The following is a 25,285-nucleotide window of genomic DNA, read 5'->3' on the forward strand; positions in this document are numbered from 1 at the left end:
AGCATTTGAAAGGGGTGGGTGACATGAGCAGTCATGGCTACTTTTATCGTGAAAACCCTTAAAGTCCCTTTATTGGGGGGCAACCCATAGGGGAACCAGGCAGAGGGCCTTCTCAGTAAATAAACAACCCCTGACTTTTAGAAGACTTATAAGGCAGCCCTGTTTAGGGAAGTTTTTAATGACTGATGTTTTAATGTATTTTTTAATCTTTTGTTGGAAGCCGCCCACATTGGCTGGGGATCCCAGCCAGATGGGTGGGTATAATAATAAGTTGTTGTTGTTGTTGTTGTTGTTGTTGTTGTTGTTGTTGTTGTTGTTATAACCCAAAATGTCACAAATACTGCACAAGCCTCTGAGTCCAGCAGGACTCTTTATCAGGCTGGACGTTAAGCACAGCGAGGGCAATCCGGAATTATGGGCGAAAATATGGTTGGTATTAAAACATAAGGCCTGCCTTGATTTTTGCTGCATAGCCTTCAAAAAGGGATGGCTAGGGAGGTTTTCATGTCAAGCACATGCTCTTCAGAGATCAGTTTACCAGAACACTCAGAGACTGGGGCATTTGAACAGAAATAGCACTGGGAAGGTTAGGCTGAGGGCTTGTTCCAGTGGACAGAGAACGTTAGTGTGCAGTTCTCATAAGCTCACCTGAAAAGGGACATTTAGAGTTGGGAAAAGACTCAGGAAAGGACGACCAAGCTGATTCAGGGGATGGAGCAACTTCGCTAGGTTGAAGGGGTGCAACCTTTTAGGGCTTAGAGAGAAAGTAAGAGGGGACCTGATCCAATTTTTACAAAATCTTGCATGACATGGAGAAAGTGCATAGACAAATTTGTCTCTCTCCGTGACACTACAAAATGTTTTTGCACATTTCAGAAAAGCCTCTTGATTATTAGGCTGTGTGTGAGAGAGAGAAGGAGAGAGAGAGAAAGAGGTAAGTTTGTGGTTTTTGAATAGACAAGAAGAGGACCAGCTTTCAGGTTGGACTTTTAAGACTCCTCCATGTGCCCAGAATATTTCCTTCTTCAGAAATGTGAACAGCCCAGTTCTGAACAAGAGCCCATCCCTATTTTTAGACTAACCAAAGAAGAATTGCTCTGTGGTATTTTGAAAATGCAGTATTATTTTCTGTCTGTTCTCAGATTTATCTCAACTTTACTGCTTACAGGCTTTTTGGAGCTGCTACTTTCTTTTTATTGCCCAGGTGAAGTTTCCTAAAACTCTCCCTGCTGCCTGTGAGCTGTCTGAGTCAACTTTAGCAAAACTTTGAAGCACGGGTTTCAAAGAAACCCAAGGCTGCCCATCTGATAATTAAAGGGATAATTATCTTTGTCCTTGTCTGTTTCTGCCTCTGCAAGGACCAAGGCAGACATGACACCAGAGCTGCGTGAGCTATGTCAGAATCCTCTTCCCTCAGGCTGTTTTATACATATAGGTGCAGGTAACAGAAAGTAAAAGAGATAGAGGAGAGAAGATTCGCTCTTGGATCTTCTCAATCTGAGCTGCAGCATAATAAGTGACTGGTCACAGGTTCCTATGAACAACTGCTGGTTGCAAGGAAAAAGTAAAGTGAAAGATACTAAATATGTGGAGAGAGCTTTATACGACAAGGCTGTATATTGTCTCCCTGCTTATTTAACATATGCAGAATTAATCATGCGAAAGGCTGGACTGGAAGAATCCCAAGCTGGAATTAAGATTGCCGGAAGAAATATCAACAACCTCAGATATGCTGACATGCACAACCTTGATGGCAGAAAGTGAGGAGGAATTAAAAAACTTTTTAATGGAAGAAATGGATGCAGCGAGAGATTTTACTTCTTGGGCTCCATGATCACTGCAGATGGTGACAGCAGTCACGAAATTAAAAGACTCCTGCTTCTTGGGAGGAAAGCAATGACAAACCAAGACAGCATCTTAAAAAAGCAGAGACATCACCTTGCTGACAAAGGTCCGTATAGTTAAAGCTATGGTTTTCCCAGTAGTGATGTATGGAAGTGAGAGCTGGACCATAAAGAAGCCTGGTTGCCGAAGAATTGATGCTTTTGAATTATGGTGCTGGAGGAGACTCTTGAGAGTCCATGGACTGCTAGAAGATCAAACTTATCCATCCTTAAAGAAATCAGCCCTGAGTGCTCACTGGAAGGATAGATCCTGAAGTTGAGGCTCCAATACTTTGGGCACCTCATGAGAAGAGAAGACTCCCTAGAAAAGACCCTGGTGTTGGGAAAGATGGAGGGCACAAGGAGAAGGGGACGACAGAGGATGAGATGGTTGGACAGTGTTCTCGAAGCGACTAGCATGAGTTTGACCAAACTGCGGGAGGCAGTGAAAAACAGGCGTGCCTGGTGTGCTCTGGTCCATGGGGTCACAAAGAGTCGGACACAACTGAATGACTGAACAACAACAACAACAACAACAACAATTTTGAGAAGCAAGGAAAGTGAAATGGGTCAGCCACTCTCCAAGCAATCATGTTTCCCTAGGAAAGAGGAAGAAGGCAAATATGGGCTTTAAGGCTGTTGCTTACGATAAGACTCCTCTAAACCACACACTTGTGGATAAAACACCATTGGTATTATGGTGTGCATGGTTTGCAAAAGGGGCTGCTGCGGCCTCACCAACAGAGAAATGCAAAGAAAGCCTCATTCTTCTTGAACTGCCCATTCCCATCCAGAAAGTGTTGGAGGCCAAACATGTCTGGTCTTGCAAAATTTTGGGGCAACCTTTAATAAAGTGTGCATCAAAAGGCACATACTATTGAAAAGTAGATTTAAACAATGCATTTTTTGTTATTTCTTTATTCACAACGTGGGAACAGCTGACAAAATTGGAACATTGTGGGAAGCTTTTACAGCCATGATTCGGGTATGCCTTATCAGCAGAATTATGGGTAAGAGAAGAGAATAGAGAACCAAGATGAAACATTTGATTTTGCAGCTTTCTCAATTAGGGGTGCAGCAGAAAATGTATATTCACAAGAAATAAAGCTGCAAGATACTAAAGATGTAGACAAAGAGGTAATTTCAGAAAATTAGAGACTGTTAAAAATGGTCATTGCTAAAATTCTGGCAAGTGCCATAGCAAGAAAGCTCAATAACATTAATGGATTATATAAACTAGATTTCTTAAGAGAAGGCACCTGAGTACATATATTGAAAAAGCAGTATACATTGTGAGGAAAGCAGAGATAAACAAGTTACCGTTTTCTTATTTTTAAGTGCCACAAAAGCCTTTGGCAGGGTAGAATGGCCCTTGTATTTGAGGTACAGTATTGAGAAAAATTTATAAAGGCGATTGAAGTAGTTGCGTTATCAACTGGTTAAAGGAGAGAAATTTTCCATCTCTATACTCAAACATTTCCCCAAGGATAATGGAACAGATGACACTGAAGAAACTTTGATTTACAATGGAGATGGGGCTCAAAGGGTGCCCTTAGTTGGTGGATGGGGGTGGGGTGGGAGGGTGTGATGTCCCCGCTTCAGAGTTCCTGAGAAGGATGACAAGATCTCAGAGAGGCAAGATTTCCTAGGTTATGGGCTGACCTCTGGCTGTAAACCCTTCCAGCAACTGTCATATCCTGCAGGGTTAACTATTCTTCCTTAGCTACTCACTGGGAAAGTGTCAGCAAATGAATGTTGGCAAACAGACCACAAGGGAAAGAAGGATATTAAAAGGTTGGGGAAGGGGGGGAACCATTGTTGGACTAGGTGCCAGTAGGGATGCTGATGGCCAGAAAGGGGAGAGGTGCCTCGGGGAAGTGGGGTAGAGGAGGAAGAGGGCAGAGAGTCATGGACCAGATATTTATTCACCTGTGAGATTGATTCCAAAAGAAATGCAGATTTTATTCACATGTGGTGGCACTGTGACAAAGTAAAGGAATATTGGGAAAACATACATAACGAAATGAAGAAGATCCTTAGATACACGTTTAAGAAAACGCCTGAGGCTTTCCTGCTAGGAATGGTGGGTGAGGATATTGAGAAAAATGATGTAAAACTGTTCCTCTATGCTACTACAGGAGCAAGAATAATACAGTGGTACCTGGACTTCCGAATTACTTGACATACGAATTTTTCGACTTACGAATGAAAAATGTGCCCGCATGCCTACGAATTTTTCGACATCCAAAGGACATCCATTGGCGGCTTTAGATGGGGTTTACTCGACTTACAAATTTTAGATGCGGTTTGCGGTTTACTCGACTTACGAATTTTTTGTTTCCAATGCATTCCTATGGGGAAATCGCTTTTTTCGACTTACGAATTTTTCGACCTACAGGTGTGCATTCGGAATGGATTAAATACGTAAGTCGAGGTACCACTGTACTAGCTCAGGTGTGGAAGCAACAACAAATCCCTACATTGGAGGAATGGCATCAGAAAATGGTGGAGTATATGGGAATAGCTAAATTAACATCAAAAATCAGACAGCAAGGTAACGAAACATATGAAAAGCAATGGGGAAAATTTCTGGTATATATGGATAAGATGTCTGGAATATGAGAACACCAGCAGTATGAACTGAAACTCATAACTGAATTTTAAAACAAAATCGAAAATTCTTTCTAGTAGCACCTTAGAGACCAACTGAGTTTGTTCCTGGTATGAGCTTTCGTGTGCATGCACACTTCTTCAGATACACTGAAACAGAAGTGTATCTGAAGAAGTGTGCATGCACACGAAAGCTCATACCAGGAACAAACTCAGTTGGTCTCTAAGGTGCTACTAGAAAGAATTTTCGATTTTGTTTTGACTATGGCAGACCAACACGGCTACCCACCTGTAACTGAATTTTAAAATTCTTTATTGGGAATTTACAACGAAAGAACAATACAATGTATAGTATAGTCAATAGATACCAATAGAACATATGGTACCGTATGTAAATAATTGTTGAACGTAACTTTTTGATGTAGGTTGCCTATTTTAAAGTTTTGTTTTATTATCACATTTTTGTATTGCATTCGATTGTTATAAGATGTACATTTTTTGTTCCTTCTGCTTGTAAACCGCCTTGAGTATTGTAAGATAGAAAGGCGGTATACAAATAAAAATTATTATTATTATTATTATTATTATTATTATAAGATATAATAGGAAAAATACGATAAAAATTACTATATGACAATACTTCTTACTGGAAATTCACAAACGAGATAACAATGCAATATAATGTGTAGTTATAGATAAAATGGAATACATGGACATTATGTGTAAGACATAAGGGAAAAATATGGAAACGGTTATTTAGAAAATTGTAACTATTGGAATAATATAATAATAATATAATAATTTATTATTTATACCCCGCCCATCTGGCTGGGTCTCCCCGGCCACCTGGCAGATGATTAATTGAATAAGGAATATTGAACTGCGCAAATTAAGAATGATTACAAAAATAACAGAAGAAGGAAGTGTGAAAGTTCTCCCCCCTTTTTTAGTTTAGTTTCTCTTTCTAGAAACTATCTGTATATATATACGAAATGGAAAATAAGATGTAACAATATTATGTGTAAATAATACATTTATCTGGAAATCCAATAAAAAAATCATTTAAAAAAAGAAAAAGAAATGCAGAATATGGAAATTCCAAAAATGGAAACAGAACTAATGGAAATTCAAAAGAAAGAATCAAGACTTGGTATGGTTAGCCTGTTCTGGTGCTTTACATGTTGATGTTTCCTGCTTGGCAGGGGGTTGGACTGGATGGCCCTTGTGGTCTCTTCCAACTCTATGATTCTATGATTTTATGATTCTATGAAGAATGCCTCTTCCTTTGACACTTGGGTGGCCAAGGCAGGTGGCGATGGGGCTCCGTTTCGTCAAGTCCTGCTTCAGAGGGGAATGGCACACATTTCATAAAAACGCGGAAGGGTGGCAAAGCCAACCAGCATGGGAGAGACGTCAATCTTTTCAGGTGGGGTGGGAGATTTGATGTGGAAGTTCTGCAGGATGCTGGTGAAGAAGAGGAAGAGTTGCATCCGGGCCAGCTGCTCTCCAAAGCAGTAGCGTTTCCCTAGGGAAGAGGAAGAAAGCAAAGACGGGCTGTTATAGCCTGCTTGGAAATGCTCGGGCAAAGACTCCTCCAACCCACACAGCTGTGAGGGTCGAGTCAGATGAGGAGTGGTGGCAAGCCCCCCCTCCCGACAGGGCAGCACCCACAGAGGAATCTGAGGAGTTCGTGCCTGGGGAGGACTGGTGGCGGCACTCCTCAGAGGAGGAGGAATCTGACAGGGAGGAGGAGGGAAGACCAGAGCTAGAGGAAGAAGTGGGGCCAGAAGCAGGTCCCAGTCAGGAGGGGAATCAGCTGATCCCCTCTCCTCCTCCCTTCTCAGCTGTGGAACGCCGAGCTGAGAAGCGAAGGCGGTAATTGGAGACAGCTGTAGCTCATAGGAAGCGTGGGAGTGAACCGGCTTCTTAGGGAAGCTGGTTAGCACACTCTACAGCTTCTGCAACTATTGTGCTGGGCGAGTGGTTTCTTTTGCTCGTCTTGTTCCTGTGTTCCTGGTTGTTCCTGACTCCTGGCTTGTTCCTGATCAACTTGGTTTGTTCCTGACTCGGACTGTCCCTGACTTCGGCTTCTCCTGACCCCAGTACTGATACCTGACTTCGGCTGGCTTCTGACCTGGACTGTTTGACCTTGGCTTATCTCACCCTGACTGCTGCGCTTCAGCACGCCAACTTGTTGGTGCCCTAACAACAACCATGCATAAAATAACACCATTGGTCCTTTGGTGTGCATAGTTGGCCAAGGGATTTTATGTAGAAGGGAAAAGGGATGCCGTTGGACAGACAGCGTAATTCTGGGGGGAAATCTGCAGCAGCAACGTCTTCTAGCAATTTTTCTCACTTCAATTGGCCCGCTATTGTTACCGTTGATTGGGCTATTATTTGCTGTAAACTCCTGGGGACTCACCAATAGAGAAAGGCATAAAAGCCTCGTTCTTCTTGAACTGCCCATTCCCATCCAGAAAGTGCTGGGGGTCAAACACGTCTGGTCTTGCGAAATGCCGGGGGTCTCTCAGCACAGTCCCAAGCATGGGGAACACTTCAGTCCCCTGAACAAGAAAGGGAGAGGAATATGAGAAGATACGGGAGAAATGGGAGGTTCTTCTGTTACGAAATCGGTGGCAGTTCTCCATTTCTGTATTTCCTCCCTTGGTGAAGTGTGCCCCCTCCCTCCCTCATTATTAACACTCATAAGGAATTTTAAAATATGCCTGTCCTCTTTGTGTGGTCTTCTCACAGGAATCTATTTAGCCATTTTGGGGAAGAGGCATGGGCATACCCGGTGGGGGGGGGGCTCAACGACTGGTCTTTCTCCCCCTCCCAAAATCTCAATAACAATTGAGCTCTTGCCTCTTGCTGACACACAGCTGGCCACTGTGTGTGTGTGTGTGTGTGTGTGTGTGTGTGTGTGTGTGTGTATGTGTTGCACTGGCTGTTTCCCCCTCCCTCATGCCGACAAAGAGCTGGCGTGCCTATCAGAAGAACAGTTTCTGAATTTGCCGGGATTCATCGTTGCAAGGGAGCTTGGGAAACTGAGTTCCCTTGCATGGTGAGTAGTTCCTTTGCGAGGGCTGAGGATCCTGGGAAAACTGAGTTTTTCAGCCATTTGGGACTTTCTGTTTGGGGGGGGGGAGTTTTTCTGTTTTTTGAAGCTGTTTTTGTTTGCTGTTTACATAACGTGGTCAGTAATAAAATAATTCAGGATTTAGTGTGCTCTTGCTAAAGTTTCCAGTGCTACTGCTTAGAAAATTAATTAAAAGGAATAAATAATTTTTAAAAAAATAATCATTGTGCATTTTAAGTTATCAAAGAGGAATGCTAGGCATGATGGACCCAAGGTGGTTTCATCTGGCAGGGCTTCTCTGCTTTTATTATGGTTTTGACTCCACAGCAGTGATAACAGATGAGACAGAGACAGAGGTGCCTAGGGAATATTAACTAGCCCATCATCCATATCTGGAAACAGTACTGAAGGGTGGGGTCTCATGAATTTTTTTAAATAGAAAAAAGTAATACCTTGGGAATGGTGTATCCCCGGAATTGAGTATCACGGGTCACTCGTCGTGATACCCCCATAGGAATTATGTCAGAGAATCTCTGGATCTCATGGATCACAGCATCCGTATAGGGCATCAGGGGCCGGTCGTTCATGCTGGGACTGCGATTCTGGCCAATCACACGTTCAATCTCCTTATGGACTTTCTCTATTGAGAAACCAGCGGAATATAAGAAAAGGGAGACCTCTCATAGCTGGGAAAGATAACAGGCATCCTCCCAAAGAAAGGAAGGTAGTTTCCCCCCCCCCTTCCGCCCTGTTCTGCTGTCACCTTGAACCTCCGGGTATTTCAGCAGAAGAAGGAAGCCATAACGCAAGGTGGTGCTGACAGTTTCTGTGCCAGCAAAGAAAATGCCGAGGGTAGTCAAAACCAGATTCCTCATGGAGAACTCGGAGTGTGGGTTTTCCTTTTCCTAGTCAGAAGGAAGAGGGGAAGGAGGAGGTTTCTCTTATTAAACATTGCTATAGTCTAAAGGGAGTCTTCTCTTCATGAGAAGAGAAGACTCCCTGGAAAAGACCCTGATGTTGGGAAAGACGGAGGGCACAAGGAGAAGGGGACGACAGAGGAAGAGATGGTTGGACAGTGTTCTTGAAGCGACTGGCATGAGTTTGGCCAAACTGCAGGAGGCAGTGGAGGATAGGGGTGCCTGGCGTGCTCTGGTCCATGGGGTCACGAAGAGTCGGACATGACTGAACGACTGAACAACAACAACAACAACAACATAGTCTAAAGCCTTTCCCGCAAGGCGCTCTTACTGCAATGAGCTGCAATGGCGTCTTGGTCAATCAGATAAGGGGATATGGACAGTCACTGACTGTTGCAAAGGTGTCTTCAATTCATGGCCCTCCAAGTTGGCATGGGGCAAGACAAGTTTCTTTCCCAAGAAAATCATCGCAGTTCTTAGAATGGAATACTCATACCTGATGCATTTTCACAAGGAAACAGTCGATGAAATCCCGAGGGGAGTTTGGGTCCAGGGTCTCCTCGTTAGCTTTTACTTTCTTTCTGATGAAGTTCTCCAACCCTAAGAGTTGCTTGAAGGCTTCCTGCTGTGGGCCAGGCAGGTACTGCATGACGTCCGAGAACATGTCGTAGAGCTGCATGTGGCAGGTTGGAGGAGAGCAGAGTCACGGGGAGGAAGAGAGAGAGAGGCCAGATATTCCCCAAAGTGAAGCTAAGATAAAGGTGCTGTTTGCCTCTGAGGCTCACCTAACACAACCAACCTCTGACCCTCCCTTTATGGTGAAGGCTGATGCCTCTGACAGCGCAGTGGGAGATGTGCTGCTGCAAGCCGATGGGGAAAGGGAGCTGAGGCCCTGCACCCGCCATTCAGCCATGGGCGTGGTCGGAAACCTGGAAGTGTTTCTCTTGCCAATAGAGAATTAACTATCAGATGGGTGCCTTCCTTGTCTGGGACAGGCTGTGACAGTAGGCACAGAGACAAACAGAAGTTGTATAAGCCCTTCAAGGGGCATGTTTCTGGTGCACTCCTAGATGGGTGAGGCGTTGTGTGAGGCATTTGGTTTCTCAGGCTCAGGTGAAGATATTCTCTCCTGGTTCTGGTGCTATTTGTAATGTGAGCTTCTGTTGGTCAGCCTCACTCAGACCCCTGAAGGTGGTCTGCTTCTCAGCTGGCAATGCTGCAGCTTCTGAATCTGTGTCTGAATCACTGCTGGACTTTGGGGGGTAATGACATTATTCACGCACTCACTCACTATGGAAGTCCTTCCCCCAGCACCTGCTCTGCTTCCCTTCCCCCCCTTTAGCGGCTCTTTTTCGGCGCGAGGGGCGGGCCAATGCCCCCTCCTCACTGGCCTGCCCCTCGCACCGAAAAAAAGCCGGAGAAAGGGGAAGCAAAGCAGGCGCTTCAATGCGCCTGCTCTGCTTCCCCCTTTTTCCCCTTTCTTCGGCTCTTTTTCGGCATGAGGGGTGGGCCAGTGAGGGGGGGGTTGTCACACTTGTCACAGGCATGACGCCCCCTCCTCGCTGGCCTGGCCCTCGCGCCGAAAAAAAAGCCGGGGAAAGGGGGGAAAGGCGGCATGGCCCGCTAGGGGCCCGCCTGGAGGGGTGGGGTAGGGGGGGCCGGCCAAAGTGTCACACCCCCAGAACCTGGGGTGGGCCACCCCCACCCCTTGCTCTGCCCCTGCCTCCCCCTGCCCCCCAATTTACCTGTCCCCAAGAGGTGGCAGTGAACCGGAAGCTACCCAGCATCATGCTCAGCAGGGAGTGGAACTCCTGATCTTCGTATTCAAAGCGATCGCCAAAGGCAATGGAGCTGATGACATTGGACACTGTGCGGCTCAGCATGTAGGTGGGGTCAAAGGGGGCACCTAGAATGAAAGACACACACACACACACACACACTGTGCAAGTCACTCAACCCAGGAACAAACCAAGAATACGCTTTACAAAGCAGTCCACTCTCACATCATTATTCCTTTGAGCAACTTTTCTTCGAGAGGGTGTAGAGTGTTGGTGGTATATTTAACTTAGGCTAAGTTACGTCTTTTCCCGCCCATTACCAAAAATAAAAGCAGCCGTGGTAATTTTCAGTATAAAGCCGCTTAACTGCCCACGGTTTCTAACAAGCAGCATTTCTCGAAGATACCAAATCTGAGCTCACTTTTTGTTGCCCTCAGGGATTCCAGAAGGAAGTGGGCCTCCTCCAGGATCCGCTCTTCGATGGATCTCTTTCCCATCCCAAAATTCCTCAGCGTCATGATGGAGAATCGGCGTAGCTGTTTGGACCGTTCCCCGTTGCTGAAGGCGACCCCTGAGAAGCAAAGGAGGAGGACGAAGGAGGAAGAAGAGGAGCTGGAGGGTGACACCATTTTAAGCTAGACTTAAGTATGTCCTTTTAACTGGATTACGATATGAAGCCTCCCTGAAAAATGCTGCTGTATCAGTTACTCTTCAACACGTATTCTGAGTGAGTAACTGCTGTTTTCCCCTTTTGTGGGATTATTTTAAGGGGGAGAAAAAGGGGGAAATACCAGGAGAATCCAGTCTGCCTTAAAGCACCCCTGATTAGTTAGGCTAGTTTTAGCCTTTTAGCTTATCAAAGCTTCTCTGCAAAGGGATGGACTCTGTGGAACTCGGAAATGTGAGGAAATATCTCCTACCATCTATTCACATCCCAACATTTAAGAGTAACTGGGATAACAAAAGAGGCAAAGGCACAGTTGACAATCAGCTGATAGAAGGCACTTGCAGACTCAAGAGCTTTTTCAATATTACCGTGTTTTTCGGCCCATAAGGTGCTCTGGACCACAAGACGCACCTGTTTTTTAAAGGTGGAAAAACCAGGAAAAAATATTTTCCTGGTTTTCCTCCTCTAAAAGGCAGGGAGGGGGGCGCTGGAGGGGGGTCCCCTTGTCCCTTCACAGTGGCTCATCCCCGCTTCCTTAAAGGGACATGGGGACGAGGGGAGTCGATTTGGATCCCCTTGTCCCTTTAAAGCAAGAGGGGATGAGCCTGCTTTTGGCATCGGTGCGCGGGGCGCAGGGTGGTGGAGAAAGCAGCAGCATCCCCGCTGTTTTCTCCACCACCCCGTGCCTTGCACCGATCCTAAAATCCTCCACCAACCTCCCTGCCGCCCACCGATCCCAAAAGCAGGCATCGCAGCTGCCTCCCCCACCTCCCACCGAACGCGGCGGGGGATGGGGGAGGCAGCGGGAAGCGCAGAGGATGTTGCTGGATCGTACCATCCCCTTCGCTTCCCGATGCCTCCCCTCATTCCCCGTCGTGTTTGGCGGGAGGTGGGGGGGGGGCCGCGGAGATGTTGCTGGATCGTGCCCAGCACCTCCGTTCGCCGAAAGTAGCTTCTTTCGGCGAACGGAGGTGCTGACACGATCCAGCAACATCCCCTTCGCTTCCCGCTGCTTTCCCCCACCTCCCGCCGAATGTGGCGGTGGATGGGGGGAGGCCGCGGGAGCGAAGCCTTCGCTCCATAAGGCGCACAGGGATTTCCCCTTCCTTTTTAGGAGGGGAAAAGTGTGTCTTGTGTAGCGTAAAATACAGTATCTATGCTTGCAAAGCCACTAAGTTACATCAGTGGTCCTTTACTTGGATATGAATATTCAGATGCAAATCCCATCTCTTCTATGACTTGTCTGAATGACGTAGAGAAGCCCTGTCTCAGCCTCACTTCTGTCCTCAGCGAAACCGGTATAAAAAATCTACTTCACATGACCACAGGAAGGACCACTGCTAAGTCCAGTGCCAAAACAGTGCTAGTAACGATGCGCTCTGGGCAAGGGTTGCCCAAGAAGAGACTGACCATAACCCCGGAAAAGCCAGTCAAATGTGGCTTGCTTTCCACGGCCACCGAACTCTTCGGCCTGATCCACCAGGGCCTCCTTCACTGCATCATATCCACACAAGACCACAATACGGCGAGGCCCTAAGTGGATGGTGTAGACAGGACCATATTTCTCACGGATCTGTGAAAAGAGGGGGAGGGCATTGTGTGAGATCATGGAACTAATGGAGAGATGGAGCATATTGCTCACCCAAGGGCGTAGCAAGGGGGGTGGGCCGCGGGCCGTCCCGGGTTCCAGGGGAGGGGGGGGTGACACTTTGGCCGCCCCCACCACACCCCGCCCCGCCGGGCGGGCCCCAAATGGGGGCATGCTGCCTTTCCCCCTTTCCAACGGCTTTTTTCCGGCGCGAGGGGTGGGCCAGCGAGGAGGTGTCATGCCAGCGAGAAGCGTGACACCCCCTCCTCGCTGGCCCGCCCCTTGCGCCGAAAGAAGCAACTGAAAGGGGAGAAAAAACCTGCTTCCTTTTTTCTCCCCTTTCGGCTGCTTCTTTCGGCGCTGGCTGGGCTGCGGATTCACAGCCCAGCCAGCACCAAAAGAAGCAGCCGAGGGGGAAAGGGGGGGAGCAAAGCCAGCGCTTGAACGCGCCGCTTTGCTTCCTTTTTTTCTCCCCTTTCGGCGCTGAAAGAAGCCGAAAGGGAGGGGGGAAGCAAAGTGGGCACGCTCAAGCGCCTGCTATGTTTCTTTCTTCCTTCCTGGGGGCGTGGCATCGTGCTGTGAACGTGTGTCATGATGTCATGACACACGCACACGTCACAGTGCCTCTTGGCTTCCCGCCCCAGGCACCCAAGGGGCTAGGAACGCCCCTGTGCTCACCTACCTCTGCAGAGATTAGTAGCTCCTGAATGCCTAAACCTAATTAGGCAATAGAAAGCACATCCTTTATGATGCAACTCTGGTTCTCCATTATCTGGGCACCAGAATTTAAGAAGGATATTGGCAAGCCTTGAACGTGTGCAGAGAAAGGCGACCAGGATTATCAAGGGTCTGCAGATGAAGCCTTATGAGGAATGGTTGAAGGAGTTGGGTATGTTTCCCCATGATAAGAGAAGACTGGGGAGAGATATGAAAGCCTTCTTCAAATATCTAAAGGGCTGTCACCTGGGAAATAGAGCAAGCTTGTTTGGTCCTGTGCCAGAGGGTAGGACCAAACCAATTGATTCATGTTATAAGTAAAGAGCTTCTGGCTTATCTTCAGAAAGAACTTTCTCATGGTAAGAGCTGTTCTACATTGGAACAGGACCCCTCAGAAGGTAGTGGTTAAAATTTGCAGTTCCTCAAATTTTCCAATGAATTTCTCCACACATCCCCCAACCCACAAGTATACAAAGTGTGCATATAAAGGCATATATTTGTGAAAATAACATATAAAATTGCATTATATTTGTGGGGATTCACTACATAAATGTGACTATAAGGCAGATCTGCCCACAAAAAAATGTGTATACTCTATTAGGAAAATGCACAGTGAAATTCTGATGAATTTCCATGAGGATTTAAAACGTACAAACTGATGCAGAATGTAATGGACTGAGAGAAACGGAAAGAAACAGATTCATCCACCACTAAAAGCATACAACACCAGCAGGCTACCATGAGGAAACCTCTCCTCCATGCAAGGAACTGAAATTAAGATTGGAATCATGGAATTATAGAGTTGGAAGGTACCCCAAGGGTCATCTAGCCCAACCCCCTTCAGGGCAGGAAACCAAGAGAAATGAGAACAATGAGAGAAACAGATTCCACCACCTCTACAGCCACATGACACCAGCAGGCTATCTTGAGAAAACTTCTCCTCCATCACCAGATTTGTGGTTAAACTTGGGCGGGTCTCAGATATCAAATTGCCCTGTAATCTACCTGCGTAGTTGGTGCCAACAAGCTGAATCTGGGTCATCCACGCAAAGCCCTGGGAGAAGATGATCTTGGATTAAGACAGGGCTCTGGTTCTCCCAGGACTTTGTCCATCCCTCCTTGGCCGACATTTTTCCTGTCCAAATCCAGCTGGTTTGCACCACTTACATAATTAAATTGCATGGCCATTTGATAGCTGCTAAGATTTTGATATGGGATGCGGGTGGCGCTATGGGTTAAACAAAGAGCCTAGGGCTTGCTGATCTGAAGGTCGGCGGTTTGAATCCCCACGACGGGGTGAGCTCCTGTTGCTCAGTCCCTGCTCCTGCCCACCTAGCAGTTCGAAAGCACATCAAAGTGCAAGTAGATAAATAGGTACCACTCCAGCGGGAAGGTAAATGGCGTTTCCGTGCGCTGCTCTGGTTCGCCAGAAGCGGCTTACCTTTACCTTAATATTTTGTTTTGAACTTTGATCATTTGTTTGTTTTTGTATACTGAGGAGCCAGTAGTAATGTACGGAAGTGAGAGCAGGACCACCAAGAAGGCTGATCGCCGAAGAATTGATACTTTTGAATTATGCTGCTGGAGGAGACTCTTGAGAGTCCCATGGACTGCAAGAAGATCAAACTCATCCATCCATAAAGAAATCAGCCCTGAGTGCTCACTGGAAGGACAGATCCTGAAGTTGAGGCTCCAGTACTTTGGCCACCTCATGAGAAGAGAAGACTCCCTAGAAAAGACCCTGATGTTGGGAAAGATGGAGGACACAAGGAGAAGGGGACGACAGAGGATGAGATGGTTGGACAGTGTTCTCGAAGCTACTAACATGAGTTTGGCCAAACTGCGAGAGGCAGTGAAGGATAGGCGTGCCTGGCGTGCTCTGGTCCATGGGGTCACGAAGAGTCGGACACGACTGAACGACTGAACAACAACAACAAAATATTTGTTATTTGTCAACCCCTTGGGGGACTTTTTTGGTTGAAAGGTGAGTATAATAAATTAATGAGTATAATAAAGAAATTGCATAATATAACACAACATAACATAACATGCCATTACACAACATAACATGCTATCTGGATAATCCCTGGGCACCACCTCCCAGCCTGGACAAGCTCAGCACAGTCTCCTTTTCCACCTACCTGGCAGAGCAGGTTCTGCTCGGTGTTGGATTTCCAACTGATTCCAAAGAATCAAATAGCTGGAACTCCTTGCACAGTGCAATATTTGTTTCTGGTTATGTTTACATACAACCTTTCCGTTAAGGATACCAGGGCTGAAACTGAGCGTGGTGCCAACCGAGTGAAATAAGCCAGGCTGAAAGACTTCCCACATAAATGTCCAGCTTTGGCCAGTCTCTGCCCCACACAGCTTCCAGCAAAAATGGTATCGAGAAAGATTTTTCCTGGCTGAGCTCCAGTCTGTTTTGTTTAATCGGGCTTCGTTTGTTTTTCTCTTTATGTAATAGTGTTTTTGCTGGCTTAGCAGCTTTGTAATTTATCAGGGGGCAAGGGATTCATGGTGCTGGAGGAGACTCCTGAGAGTCCCATGGACTGCAAGAAGATCAAACCTATCCATTCTTAAAGAAATCAGCCCTGAGTGCTCACTAGAAGGACAGATCCTGAAGTTGAGACTCCAGTACTTTGGCCACCTCATGAGAAGAGAAGACTCCCTGGAAAAGACCCTGATGTTGGGAAAAATGGAGGGCACAAGGAGAAGGGGACGACAGAGGATGAGATGGTTGGGTAGTGTTCTCAAAGCGACTGGCATGAGTTTGGCCAAACTGCGAGAGGCAGTGAAGGATAGGCGTGCCTGGCGTGCTCTGGTTCATGGGGTCACGAAGAGTCGGACACGACTGAACGACTGAACAACAACAACAAAGGGACTTTTCTGTGTTGGTTTACTCTCTGAGGAGCCAAGAATTGTTAACCAGTTTTAAAGGGAGTTAAACAGCCACAGGTCGGCCACCTCTTTGGCGTTCTTGCCATTTTATCTTCACTGGTTTCAAATTTTATTCTAAGAACTTTTTTTAAAAAATTACCACTGCTTAACGTAACTGCTTATCATTGCCTGCCAACAAACAAAATTTAAGCTTGTTTGATTGACTGCTTGATTGGGAAAAGGGGGAGGCAGGCTTGAGGAGACACTCACGGGTAACAGCTGTTGCTGATAGGGATTGAAGAAGGCCGACTCAACACCTGTTCATTATTGGATTGGATTTTGGCTGGTGAAAAGGATCTGCACACTAAAATGCTGACTAACTTTCTTGAGGACACAAGAATTGACAGATGTGCCCCACCCCTTCACTCAGGCAGAAATATAAAGAATCAAAAGCTGGAGAATGTGGTAGAAGGAGAATTATGACGAGATGATGAGTCAAGTAGGAGAGAGAGAGAGGAAAATTATGGGTGGGTAGATAGACGGGAGTGACCTTCATTAATCAGCAATATATAAACATGATTTTATAATGACTATTCAGAGAACGGGAAACTGTGCTCTGGCACATTATAGAAAGTTACCTTCATGAATGAACGGTAAATATCTCTTGTGTTGACTTGGAGCAGGTTCCCGATGAAGGGGAGGGGAGTTGGTCCAGGTGGCATCTGGCTTTTGCGGTGCATCTGCCGCCATGTTGAGAGGACTGTCAGGCAAGAGAGGCAGATGACCAGGAAAAGGACTGCTGCTCCCAGTAGATCCATGGGGAGGTTGCGGGTGGCCTGTGGAGCTCTACAGGCAATGTGTTCCTGACAAGCTGGGAAGAGAAAATACATGTGCAGCCCAAGTTGAGGCTGCTATGTAACCTTACCTGAGGGATAACACCCTTTGTGGAGTTATGCAACTTGTTTGCAGTCACACCTCTTGGTCTTCTTTCTATTCAGGAAGAGAAGAGTCTCCTGCCAAAAGTCCATAGGTCTTATTATTTTAATGAGACAGTCCTGCTTCATTGATTTTTCATGCTTTATGTACAAGACAGAACTCATACAACTGGCACTATTTGGAGATTATTTCCGAGGCAGAGGATGGCTCCTCTGCATCAGTGGCCAAGGCTTTAGGCAGACATGGGTGGATTCTGTGTCTCAATGTAATAACGTAATATGACAGTTGTTGTTCAGTCGTTCAGTCCTGTCCGACTCTTCGTGACCCCATGGACCAGAGCACGCCAGGCACGCCTATCCTTCACTGCCTCTCGCAGTTTGGCCAAACTCATGTTAGTAGCTTCGAGAACACTGTCCAACCATCTCATCCTCCATCGTCCCCTTCTCCTTGTGCCCTCCATCTTTCCCAACATCAGGGTCTTTTCCAGGGAGTCTTCTCTTCTCATGAGGTGGCCAAAGTACTGGAGCCTCAACTTCAGGATCTGTCCTTCCAGTGAGCACTCAGGGCTGATTTCCTTCAGAATGGATAGGTTTGATCTTTTTGCAGTCCATGGGACTCTCGAGAGTCTCCTCCAGCACCAGAATTCAAAAGCATCAATTCTTCGGCGATCAGCCTTCTTTATGGTCCAGCTCTCATTTCCATGCATCACTGCTGGGAAAACCATAGCTTTAAGTATACGGACCTTTGTCGGCAAGGTGACGTATCTGCTTTTTGAGTATGACAGAGAGAGACCCAAATGATTTCCACAAACACAAGCACAAAACTATCAAGGAGAGAGGCAATTACAAGAGAGTGACCTGCCCAAGCCCACACCACTAGGATACCTTCATGGAGTCATTCTGTCAGGAATGCTTTCATGGTGTTTCCTGCTTGGCAGGGGGTTGGACTGGATGGTCCTTGTGGTCTCTTCCAACTCTATGATTCTATGAGTCCCCGGGACATGCACAATTCCCTCCCACTTTTCCAAATTATTGGACAGGATCTCTGGTATTTTAAGACAAGGAAGGGAGACACAAATACGGAGGCTGCTGAAGTGTGTGTGGCCATGATGGACTGTCCCAGGGAGCCAAGGGTAGAGATAGAATCCCAGAAGCCCCACTTTCTGTATCTCCAAGAAGACAAATACTAATTTATTTACCAACTACCATTGTTATCCCTTTGTTCAGGTGTTTGCTGCAGCTTGTTTCTGAATGGAGAGGTATCTCCCTGGAACTGGGTGAATTGGTCGAGGCTCTCTTCAATGTGTCTTTCATTTCCAGAACTGGATTAGATTGATGGCTCAAATCTATCCACGGCAGGCACAGGCAAACTCAGCCCTCCAGATGTTTTGGGACTACAACTCCCATCACCCCTAGCTAACAGGAACAGTGGTCAGGGATGATGGGAGTTGAAGTCCCAAAACATCTGGAAGGCTGAGTTTGCCTATGCCTGATCCATGGCTGTCTTTCTTTCCTGCATTGCAGGAGTAGATGACACTTAGGGTCCCTTCTAACTTTAAAATTCTATTATTCTAGGGCTTGCAGGGTGCAGAGGCTCAATGGAAGATCGGCACCCAGTGCAGCACTTCCAGCAGAGGTGTCCCATGTTTTTCATAGGTTAAATCAGAGAGCGATTGTGTAGCAGAGTTTTACACCATCTGCAGCTTCCCAACCAAATTCAGACCAGGGAACAATACATTTGGGTTTTCTTTGTATGGAAACCTGGAAAATCTGCATGCTCCATTAACTGTTATGCTTCCTCTTCAGTAAGGATGGGGGAGATTCAGTTCACATTTAAAGACAAACTCATTCACATTTTTTGATACAAGCTGTAAACTGGGGGCAGCAAGGAGCAACCACCATTGACTAGTGACATAACTGGAAACCCGGAATTAAACTTCTTCTTGATCATGCCCCTGTAAGTATAAAAGGTAAAGGAACCCCTGACCATTAGGTCCAGTCGTGTCCGACTCTGGGGTTGCGGCACTCATCTCGCATTACTGGCCAAGGGAGCTGGCATACAGCTTCCGGGTCATGTGGCCAGCATGACTAAGCCGCTTCTGGTGAAACAGAGCAGCGCACGGAAACACCGTTGACCTCCCCGCCAGAGCAGTACGTATTTATCTACTTGCACTTTGACGTGATTTCGAACTGCTAGGTTGGCAGGAGCAGGGACTGAGCAATGGGAGCTCACCCCGTCGTGGGGATTCGAACTGCCGACCTTCTGATCCGCAAGCCCTAGGCTCAGTGGTTTAACCCACAGCACCACCCACGTCCCCCTGTAAGTATAGAATGTGTCAATAAGAGATAGGATGTGGAGCTTAGACGCAAATGATCTACAGGAATTGGGAGTCAAAGGACAGGTCCCAAGGGAAACCTGCAATTTCTTTATTCAGAACATGGGGGCAGCAAGATGACATTAGAACTTTGTGAGAAGCATTTACAGCAGTGCATTGAGCGGTGTTGTATAAATAGAAGTATGAGTAAGATAACAGAACAGAGAAACAGGAGGAAATATTTGATCTTGCAGCTTTTCAACTGGAGGCACAGCAGAAAAATGACCATTCACAAGAAATTAAGCTGCATGACACTAAACATGCAGAGAGAACTTTAGCTTATTGAAGACAAATATGTTTTGAGAAGGGGCAATGCAAGAAAAATTACTAGCTTGGCAGTTATTTTAAAAATGCAATACTGAGGGCTGCTACGAAAACAAGGCAAAAAACCAAAAACCTGGGATGAACAAAAGCGCAGTTATTTGCTTTCTGTAGCCAACGTTGCAATTCAAGAAATCCAGTTAATGAAGGTATCTTAGAATTACTGGATAATTTTAATCTAAAATAATAATAATAATTCTTAAACAGAGATGGGTTCAGTGAGAGAATATACAGTGGTACCTCGGGTTAAGAACTTAATTCGTTCCGGAGGTCCGTTCTTAACCTGAAACTGTTCTTAACCTGAAGCACCACTTTAGCTAATGGGGCCTCCTGCTGCCGCTGCGCCGCCATAGGACGATTTCTGTTCTTATCCTGAAGCAAAGTTCTTAACCTGAAGCGTTATATCTGGGTTAGCGGGGTCAGGGGCGTTCTTAGCCCCTTGGCTGCCGGGGGGCAGGAAGCCAAGAGGCACCCCTGGGGGCAGGGCATCGCGGGGTGTGTGTGCGTCATGACGCACATGATGCCCCGCTCCCGGGGGTGCCGGGCGGCGGATTAGGGAGACTCCTGAAGCTGCCGCCCAGCGGTGGCACCCCTTCGTGCCTTGGCTGCTCGTGCCTGCGTGAGCAGCCGCTGCATGAAGGGGTGCTGGGCGGCGGATTCGGGAGTCTCTGCAGGCTGCAAAGACTCTCGAATCCGCCGCCCGGGCTCCCTTGGCAGAGCGCAAGTCGGGGCAGGGAGAGGGACGGGCCAGCGAGGAGGGGTGTCCCTCCTCGCTGGCCCACCCCTCTCCATGCCCCGGCTCCACAAGCCAGCCAGCTGCGGAGCCCGGCAAAGAGGCAAGGGGCGGGCCAGCGAGGAGGGGGTGGTACCCCCTCCTCACTGGCCCGCCCCTTGCCTCCATGCCGAGCTCCGCCGCTGGAAGGGGGGGACTATTTTCGGCGTTGCCGGGGCGGAGCCGCAGGGGTGGCCAGCGAGGGTCGGTGACATCCCTCCTCGCTGGCCGCCCCTGTGGCTCCACCCCGGCAGTGCCGAAAAGAATTTTTTAAATAAAAAATAAAAGTAAAAAAGTTTTTTAAAGGGCTAGGGGGCGGGGCCACCCCGATGTGTCACCCCCAGCAGGGGTGCTGCCCAGGGCCCGCCGCCCCCTCCGCCCCCCCTTGCTATGCCCCTGAGCGGAGTCTGTAACCTGAAGCATATGTAACCTGAAGTGTATGTAACCCGAGGTACCACTGTATCCAGAAAGCTAAGAAAAAGAAGGTCCCATGAGTGGATGGACTCAGTGCTTTTTTCTTTCTAGAAAGAAAGAAAAGGTGCCAGTATTCACAATTAAGTTTGTTTGGTTGTTTGTTTTAATTTCTATACCGCTTTATATTTTTAATAAAAACCTCAAAGCAGTGTACAGCATATTAAATCAATAAAACAATAAAACAATAGCTGGGCGATGTTCTTCCAGCCTCATGAGGAGCCTCTTCAGTAGGGCTGGTGAGTGTGGGCCCCACCACCTAGACCAGGCAGAAAGGGCCTTGCAGGGAGCAGCCTCCACACCTCACAGCCGGGCGATTTTTCTCCGGCCTCACGAGGAGCCTCTTTTGTAGTGCTGGTGAGTTGTTATAGCAAGTGTCACACTTTTTAACAACAAAAAAAGAGGTGCCACTATTCCGTACCCTTGAGTACCCCTTCAACAATTAAAAACTTCAATGAACGGGTCTGCCTTCAGGTGTCTTCTGAAAGTCAAATAGTTGTTCATCTGTTTGACATCTGATGGGCGCCACTACAGAGAAGGCCCTCTGCCTGGTTCCCTGTGGCTTCACGTCTTGCAGGGGATGGGTTTGGCATAGAGGAAAGCAATCAAACATTCCAGGAAGAACAAGTCCCATTTTTGAAGAAGCTGTTTAAATATTTCCCACAGAAAGGAGTAATTCGAAAGAGCTGCAAATGTTCAAAAATTGTCTAATTACTCTAATTCTGCCAGGTGTCATATAACGAAGGCTCAATGAGATCAGGGGATTGTACATTCATCCAGTTCAAACTGGATTTATTAAGAGAAGGCAATAGAGTACAAATATTGAAAGCAGTATACTGTACATCCTGAATAAAGCAGAGATAAACAGGTTACCAACCGTTTTGCTATTTTTCAGTGCAACAGAAGCCTTTGACAGGGTAGAATAGCCCTAATTAGGTATTGAGAAACATCAATATACCACTTCAACTTGGTTTCATTATCAGCTGGTTAAATGTGAAAAAAACCCATCTCCATAATAATGGAACAGATGTCATTGGATAAAAATTGACTGATAATGGAGGTGGAGGTCAAAAGGTGCTCCTAGTTGTGGGGGGAGAGAGCCTCATCACACTGTGGACTGAGAGATGGAAAGATTCAGAGAGGCAAGTTTTCCTAAGTTATGGCTGACCTCCTCAGGCTGTAAACTGTGCCAGCAACTGTCCTATCCCACAGGTTTAGAAATTCTTCCTTAACTACTCACTATGAAAGTGTCAGCAAAGGAATATTGGCAAACAAATCACAAGGGGAAGAACAAAGATAGGAAAGGGATAGGAAAGCGGGTGGCGGGGACGGACGGACATGACATGGAAATAAAGACTTCAGAGTTGGACCAGGTGCCAGAAGCGAGGCTGGTGGCCAGAAAGGGGGAAGATGAGACTCAACCCTGGTACCTCAGGGAAGTGGGGTAGAGGAGGAAGAGGGCAGAGAGCCAGGGACCAGATATTTATGGACCTGTGAGATCAATTCCAAGACAATGCAGAGCAGAGAAATTCTACCAATGGAAACAGAGATCATGGAGCTTGAAAAGAAAGATTCTGGAGGAGGAAGGGTCTACCTGTTCTGACCCTTCATGAGTTCAAGCTCTCTCCAACTTTTGCATTTGGGGCCGCCAAGGTGGGTGACAACAGTGCCCCGCTTGTTCAAGACACCTGTCCTCCTTCACAAGGGAATGGCACACATTTCATAAAAACATGGAACGGTGGCAAAGCCAACCAGCATGGGAGAGATGTTGATATTTTCAGGTGGGACGGGAGATTTGAAGCGGAAGTTCTGCAGGATGCTGGTGAAGAAGAGGAAAAGTTCCATCCGGGCCAGCTGCTCTCCAAAGCAATAGCGTTTCCCTAGGAAGGGGGAGGAAAGCAAAGAGGGGCTGTTATAGCCTCCATCGAGGTTTTCAGGCCAAGACTCCTCTAACCCACACAGCCACGGATAAAATATACCATTACAACTGAGATCTACAGGTAAAGGGCAGCATGCAAATTTAATAAATAATAAAAACAATTTTGGTGTGCATGGTTCAAAAATGGATTTTTCTGTAGAAGGGAAAAGAGATACTGTTTGGAGAGACAGGGATACACCAGCAACACTTTCTGGCTAATTCTTCTCACTTCAATTGGTTGACTACGTTGGGCTACTATTTGCGTGGACAGGCAGAGTCCCCCAACCCCCAGGCGACCCCCGAGCGGAATAATGACACCAGACAACGTGCTATGGGATTAAAATTGGCCCCAACTTTATTAAGATTCAGATGTAGGGAGACCTTGGCTCAGGCATTGGGCGTTTATCCTTCCCAGCCCCCAGTCGGGGATCTGGGAAACTTCAGGGTTATCCAGAATGTGCGGGGATTGGGCTAGCTCTGGAGAACATATGTTCAAGCAGATAGCCTGCCCCCCTATTTGCCGCCACTGGTGGGGAAGAGCCGCCACTGGTGGGGAATCTCTCGGTGTATGGTCAATGCATCCCCCCAATACCCCTTTAACGGGAACCCTGGTATCGCCGCCGCACTGGGGACATGGAGTCACCGCCCCAGCCCCCCCCCCATTTAGGAAGATTCTGCCCAAGGCCTGAAACCGCCAAAGTTGTGACGAATTGCTACAGGAAAGGCGAAACCTGCCAATGCAGGGAAATTCCTTTCCGGCCCTTCAACAGCGGCTTTGACATAGCAGCGCCTGCGTACCTGTGAAGAAGAGGTTAACCTGCAAAAATAAGTGTTAATTGAGGGAGTGGAGGGTGGGAGAAGGTCAGGAGCCTGACTGCTGCTTCCTGGTAAGCTACTTTCTATTGTGTGGGCTAGGTAGTCCCTCCCCTTACCTGGACAATCCCCTGGCAACGCCTCCCCCAGGCAGGATTGGGCGCTTAGCTGGGGTAGGTGGAGACCCCAGGTATCCCTCCTGGGGGAAGGCGCAGCCAGTCCGAACTACCAGGTGTCACCTAGAAGCTCAAGGGGCTGCACGCGACCACGCAAACGCCACCCCCCCATTTGATGTGGGGAGTGATTATTGCTGTAAACCGCCAAGGGGCTGCTGAAAACTCACCAGTAGAGAATGGAATAAAAGCCTCATTCTTCTTGAACTGCCCATTCTCATCCAGGAAATGTTGGGGGTCGAACACGTCTGGCCTTGCAAAGTGTTTGGGGTCTCTCAGCACGGATCCCAGCAAAGCAAACACTTCAGTTCCCTGAACAAGAGAGGGAGAGAGATGAGAAGAGGGGAGAAATGGAACATGGGGAGGCCCAGCCAGATGGGAGGGGTATAAATAATAAATTATTATTATTATTACATTCTTCTTGTGGGCAAGAAATTAATGTTATAGGTTTTTTGGGGGGGTGACCTCCCTAAACTTTAAAAATTAATAAATGGCAGGTTTTTTATTATTTGGGAGAAAGCTGAATAAGAATTCCTGAGCTAGCCTATGCAGAAGAACCTGGCCAAGCTAGGGCCATTAAGAAACAATACAGGGTCACTGAGTGGCTAGGGAAACCCAGCCAGATTGGCGGGGTATAAATAATAAATTATTGTTATTATTATGAGGGCCATTGGCAATGCAAGAGAACTGTCTTTCCACTTGCTCTGAGGTGTGATAATAATAAAATTTTATTATAATTTACAATGACAGTTCCCCATTTCTGGGACACCGCCCTTGGTGTGGTGCCTCTGTCTCCCTGATTATTATCACTCAGAGGGTAAGGACAGGTGGAACAGATGTGCTTGGGGAACTTCACTGAGCCACAAACTATATCTGGAAGGGTGGAGTCTAAGTCTGAGGAATTAATAGAACCACAGTACCTTGGGAATGGTGTATCCCTGGAACTGGGTATCACGGGTCACACGTCTTGCTACCCCCAAGGGGAGCATATCAGCAAATCTCTGGATCTCGTGGATCACAGCATCCGTATAGGGCATCAGGGAACGGTCAACCATGTTGGGAGTGCGATTCGAGCCAATCACCCGCTCAATCTCCTCGTGGACTTTCTCTGTTGAGAAATCAGCAGGATGAGACCAAAAGCGCTATTTGCACCTTCTAGGGAGCTAATTGCTGATCGCCGAAGAATGGATGCTTTTGAATTATGGTGATGGAGGAGACTCTTGAGAGTCCCATGGACTGCAAGAAGATCAAACCTATCCATTCTGAAGGAAATCAGCCCTGAGTGCTCACTGGAAGGACAGATCCTGAAGCTGAGGCTCCAAGACTTTGGCCACCTCATGAGAAGTGAAGACTCCCTGGAAAAGACCCTGATGTTGGGAAAGATG

At 47.2% G+C, this 25,285-nt stretch overlaps 2 protein-coding genes across 2 annotated transcripts in view; both read right to left on the bottom strand.

Moving 5' to 3' along the window:
• The window catches only part of LOC117052081, a 48,292-nt gene that overhangs the window by 14,237 nt on the left and 8,770 nt on the right, over nt 1-25,285 (bottom strand). Inside the window, 6 exon segments of the mRNA XM_033158805.1 lie at nt 5,839-6,018; nt 6,919-7,060; nt 8,028-8,215; nt 8,339-8,480; nt 8,989-9,165; nt 10,238-10,398. Coding sequence (XP_033014696.1) covers nt 5,839-6,018; nt 6,919-7,060; nt 8,028-8,215; nt 8,339-8,480; nt 8,989-9,165; nt 10,238-10,398 — 990 coding nt within the window.
• On the bottom strand, nt 12,095-17,097 carry LOC117051846 (cytochrome P450 2A13-like). The gene is made up of 2 exons (XM_033158541.1): nt 16,761-17,097; nt 12,095-12,510 (listed from the first exon to the last, which is right to left on the bottom strand). Exons 1-2 carry the CDS (start codon nt 17,010-17,012, stop codon nt 12,301-12,303), a joined length of 462 nt encoding a protein of 153 aa, XP_033014432.1. The 5' UTR covers nt 17,013-17,097; the 3' UTR covers nt 12,095-12,300.

The sequence above is a fragment of the Lacerta agilis genome, chromosome 8, assembly GCF_009819535.1.
Source record: "Lacerta agilis isolate rLacAgi1 chromosome 8, rLacAgi1.pri, whole genome shotgun sequence".
In the NCBI taxonomy this organism is placed as follows: domain Eukaryota; kingdom Metazoa; phylum Chordata; class Lepidosauria; order Squamata; family Lacertidae; genus Lacerta; species Lacerta agilis.